This window comes from Sinocyclocheilus grahami, unplaced genomic scaffold (genome assembly GCF_001515645.1).
Source record: "Sinocyclocheilus grahami isolate Dianchi unplaced genomic scaffold, SAMN03320097.WGS_v1.1 scaffold1686.1, whole genome shotgun sequence".
NCBI lineage: Eukaryota > Metazoa > Chordata > Actinopteri > Cypriniformes > Cyprinidae > Sinocyclocheilus > Sinocyclocheilus grahami.
The window spans coordinates 109,143-114,301 of record NW_015506865.1 but is presented as its reverse complement, the minus strand read 5'-3'; the positions used below and the strand labels follow the sequence as shown (position 1 = coordinate 114,301).

The following is a 5,159-nucleotide window of genomic DNA, read 5'->3' as shown; positions in this document are numbered from 1 at the left end:
GTTTAAGTTATAGTTAAAAATCAATTAATCTAGGTCTACTACAAAATAAATGTAATTACTTTCTGAACCTGACTGCTGCAACATATTCCTATTGGAGAAGAAATTATTTTTACAACTAATCACTAATGTATATAGTGTGAATTAAGGTAATTTCTTTATGGCCCTCTTATATCTCAAAGTGGCCTGGAGTACCTGAATTATATCCTATATTGTTTTTTATCAGTATGCACAGTGTATCAATTGACATTGCACGTGTGCAGCAAGAATACTGTAACTGATCGACAGGTGCTCGTCAAGTCACGTGACCAAGGACTAAAGTCGCAAGGTCACATGACCTGGGTGTGCTGTTTTGTCGCGAAGTACACCTGCCCAAATTTGAGACGGAGCGTCGAGCTTGTTGGTGTGGATTTTGGAAAAGCCTTTAGGAAAACACTCTTATGCCGGTTTCTTCGCTTCAGGATTTTTATAAAGATCAATTCGATTCCGGGCTGTTTCCACCGAGCTGACTAACGCACATCAGAGCTGTCAATAGCTCAACGAGGAAGTGCGCGCTTGAGTCGTCGGTGTCGTCGCACGGGCCGTGTGTCTACCTACGGCTACATGTCGTATATTAATGTTTCTTTAGTCTCTCATGTACGTAGTGTATTTATTATTTTAGTCCCAGTGCGATGTTCAGCGTAAAGTGACGTTTTGGTAAAGTAATTCGAGTTTGATCGCACTAAACTCTCTCAGGTGTTGACACTATCAGGGTAAGTGTTTCATGAAATATCTATAAACAGGTCTTGCCTATTGTTTCAATAATAGGTTTGATTGCTATGATTGCTAGGCAGCTTTTTTATCTCTCAATGTAAAAGCATATTTTAATGAAAAAAGTACTACACATGTGCTGTAAATTATATATTCTGACGCTGGGTTTGATTTTATAAAAAAAATCAAATTAGTAAATATATAATAAATCTGTAAATGTTGTTTTAATAACTGTAAAACCATAATAATTTGACATGAGATCTCCAAACAACATAAAAAAGGACTGTAGACTGCACATACAAAAGAAACAGCGTTTTATTGTAATAAGAAATAACTGGTAATAATGAGTTTATTACTAATAAATAAGTGTTTGCTGTCATTGGAACAGAAATGGTGCAATTGATAGATAAAGATGGGTTGCATTTCATAGAATAAACAGAATTATATATACTACTATTCAAAGTTTGGGGTCATTAAGATTATTTTTTTTAAATAGAAATGCATTCAGTTGAATAAAAGTTATCCCGAAGACATCATGTAATGTTACAAAAGATTTATATTTCAAATAAATGCAGCTCTTTTGAAATCTGAAGAAAAAATGCATCACAGTTTCCACAAGAAATATTAAGCAGCAACTGTTTTCATCATTAATAATAATAATAATCTTGAGCACCATATCAGCATAGTAGAATGATTTCAAATCCTTTAGACTTAATGATTCTTCAGAATGATAGTGTATAAACAAAGGTGTAAATGAAAGATATAATAAATACTTATGACTAATATCATTTGGTTTTAATTTGATTTTGAATTTTTTAAAATTTAGTTGTTATTTTCCCTACAGATGAATTATTCCGGATATACTACAGCAAATTTCATCTCTCTGTCAGTGGATTCAGATAAAAACATGGATAATTCAGCCCCTTTGTCATCATACTCAGTGCTGTCGAATATAACCAGCATGTCAAACATGACCGTGATCAGATCAAGTAATGGGACTGAAGTAGTGGGGGATGACCAGATCTTCCTTAACACCCCCACTGCTCAAGCTCTGTCAGGGATTTTCGTTTGGTCTGCGCTCATCATCACCTGTCATCAGGTAGGCTAATTTCAAGGAACTAAATGTCACTAATGTAGTAATTCATAGTAATCCTTTTACAGCCAGGCACTCACACATCCAGCACAATTTCTAGACCACACAGCTGCTTACTCAGCTACAGAAAAGCATCACTGCTGCTTTTAAACTAGTATGGGGTATAGCAAATATAGGCCATGAGAGAAACAAATCTCAGCATTAAATGGAGTGGTTTTGCGGCCTGGGGAAAGCTGGAAGCTCTAATAGCTGTGGTTCATTCAGAGCACAGGCAAATAAACGCAAATAACCTAGGCAGAGAAAACACGAGCTGTACCATGCTGTCTCCTCCCTCATACCTGACCACAGGCTCATTATCATCTGCAGATCTTGATAATACTATGTAATTTTAGAAGGTTAATCTATGTCACATAGTCATTAAAGACTGCAGTAATTACTAAACCCCCACTCCCTCCCTGCCTCCACTGGTTATCGATCATCAGAGATCAATAAATACCTGCATGTTTGTTCTAGACTGTTATCCATGTTTTCTTTGCTCTAAATGATTCATTTAGAATGCTGTTACCGTCCTTGACCAATCAAAGTTAACTACTGAGCAGAGTGGTACCTGTTCCCAGAGCTGATAAGAATGCTGTGTAAACACACAATATGGCTTTAGTGTACTCTGGTGATATAATGCGAGGATACGTAACCAATAATCTATGTGCCCTGATGTGCCATCTGCAGTGTGCACTACAGGAACATTTTTAAAGGAAATGACTCTTGTCTCTATGACAAGAAGACTCCGTGACAAAGCTTATGTTTATCTGTTGTTTTGTGTGTCTCTTAATATAGTGTTTGTCAGTATTTCAAGTAGCCCGGTATTTTATATAGCATTATAAATCTCTTTACTGTAACTTTTGAACTTTTATTTCAATAGATACATAGATTTTATTTATTGTAAATTGGTGAGGTTCAAAATCATCCAAATTGAATACCATGACGTTGGTTGAGCGAATGTGAGCAAAACATTTGAATAAATTAAAATGTAAGTTTTGATTTAGCTTCTTATTTTTTGTTGTTTTGCTCACTACATAATTCCCATACTTCCATTTGCGTTTAATATTCAATTTTTTTTTTAATATTCGTAGTTTTGATGACTTTACTATTAGTCTAAAATGTGGAAAATAGTGAGTAGGTGTGTCCAAACTGTTGACTGATAGTGTATGCTCACAGGTTTGAAGCAGAAACTACAGTGGGAGCAAAATTTGTGTGCCCGACCTTTGTTTATAGAGGAAGTTCCTTTGTGCTTGATGAAAGACCATCAGTCACTAACCTTTACACCAGCTGTATCAATAAAAGAGAGAGATGAGGGCAGCTTCTTAGACACCAGACTGTTCAATAAGTCTTCTTGCAAAGGTTTGGTCATTTCTTTATAGATATAAACATGCTGAGCAGTTCTAATTTGCTCGGTATTTCCCTGTCCTTTATATTTTGCCGTTCAAAAGCTAAAAGTGCACATCATACCTGAATATCCACTTCTGTGGCATATGAATGAGTTCACTGTGTTGTCTACAGCAAGATGAAATCAGCTGGTGGTGGATGAATTTTGTGTAAAAGTAATTGTTAGGTGAAGTGCCGGCACAGTATGAATATACTCATCTTGTGTGTCGAATTACCAATTATATTTGCCGACATTGTTCGTTTTCAGAAAAGGCCGAAATCTAATTTCCCTGCTCCTGCTGGTATATTTTGAATCCCTTTTCATTGCAGCCTATATGACCCATGAAGAAATTTAATATAGAGTATGTTTCTCAAGCATCTGTTATGTAATTGAACTACTGGGATCGTACTGATGGAGAGCAGAGGTCAGGAAAGGTATTTCTTTAGCTCTGAATTGCAGTGCCCGCAGTGTGCCCGGAGGACTATGATTTGATTGCCTCCAAAGTGTCTTGTGTCCCATACAAAAGCCAATACCTCTGAGAAGCTGACAGTTTTGAAGCGGCCAAACAACGTCGGGATGCTATATGGAGCCTGGAAACGAGTCCCTGTGTAGTGGTTTTACTCTTCAAGTCATAATCATGTCAAAACAGTCTGGGTTTTGTCCCTCAGCCTAGCAGGAGAACGACTCGTCTACCACCACCTCATCCACGGCTCTTAGCAAACAGCCGCCTGCGGAGGGTTGCGTGAGGCAACATATGTAAATCCTGAGGAGATTAAAGGAGCCCTCAGGATTGTTGTAGTATTTCACTGCCTTTATCTGTTTCGCTACAAAAGATTCTCCCAGCGGAGCTTTTCTTGCACGCTGCATACTAAAGGCAGAAATTGAGATTGTGTTCCTAAAACACCCTGTTCTGAAGTTACTGATTTGCCTGCAGAACTTTCCCATCAGTTCCAGAGATATCAAAGTAGTCTTTGAAGACCAGCTATTTTGAACATAAGCACCTTCTGGTCCAAACCTCCTTAAGTGAATTGTTATATATTGCACTGACAAGGCACCAACAGCACTCTTGGGACGGCCTTTTCTCAGCTCTCTTGTTTTTACAAGCTTTACAGTCTTAAAGTTGGTGCTATACCTTGTGATTCACCAGCCCTTGTTTTTGGTCGCCTCACAGTTCCTCTCTGCTTCAGACAGGTTGTAATTAGCTTTGACTGCATTTCTGTGACAGCCAGTAGACAGTCAATGGCCAGAGCCATTATTGTGAGCACAGCTCTCTCTCACTGTCAGCTCTGCGTTATGGAGTCTGGGAGACTATGAACTTATTTCCCCTGCAGGCTAGGTGAAATGGAGGACATCAGTTCAGAGAGCAGCTCCCCTTGCTTTTTTGAGAGCCCACAAATGCATCAAGCCTCCACCCGTGGAATGAAGGATTCAAATAATCTGATTTTAAATGATTGAGTGTCCAAGAGTTGAAAGAACCCAGCGAATATTGAGCCCCCTCAATAATAATGTGAAGTTCAAAGGGACTTTAAGGACATACACGTACCTCACAAACTCCATAGTATTTTTCAAATGTAGATTATAAAACCGGTAGTGCCAAACTTTATATCTACAGTATATAGCCAATATATGCACATGTGTGACAGCACATTGGTTGTATTCTGTGCCAAGTTACTATGTAGCTTGGAAACTGTAAAAGCCTAAATTTTGGCTAATAAAATATATTACTTGGCAGAACACTCCCAGAAAATAATGTGCAAAAATTGGGGTACTTTTAGGGGTACAACAGCTTGTCACTAGGGTAGAACACTTAAAGGGATAAATTTGTACCCTTTTTTTTTTTTTTTTTTTTTTTTTTTTTTTTCCCTAAAAGGTCAAAAAAGGGAACTTTATATTTGA

General features: G+C 37.7%; 1 protein-coding gene across 1 annotated transcript in view; it reads left to right on the top strand.

The window, feature by feature from the left end:
* Positions 1-333: 333 nt before the first annotated feature.
* The window catches only part of LOC107572042 (transmembrane protein 184A-like), a 24,572-nt gene continuing 19,746 nt past the window's right edge, over positions 334-5,159 (top strand). Inside the window, exons 1-2 of the mRNA XM_016258441.1 lie at positions 334-749; positions 1,592-1,846. Of these exons, the coding sequence (XP_016113927.1) occupies positions 1,592-1,846 (255 nt within the window). The 5' untranslated portion in view covers positions 334-749. The remainder of the gene's footprint in view (positions 750-1,591; positions 1,847-5,159) is intronic.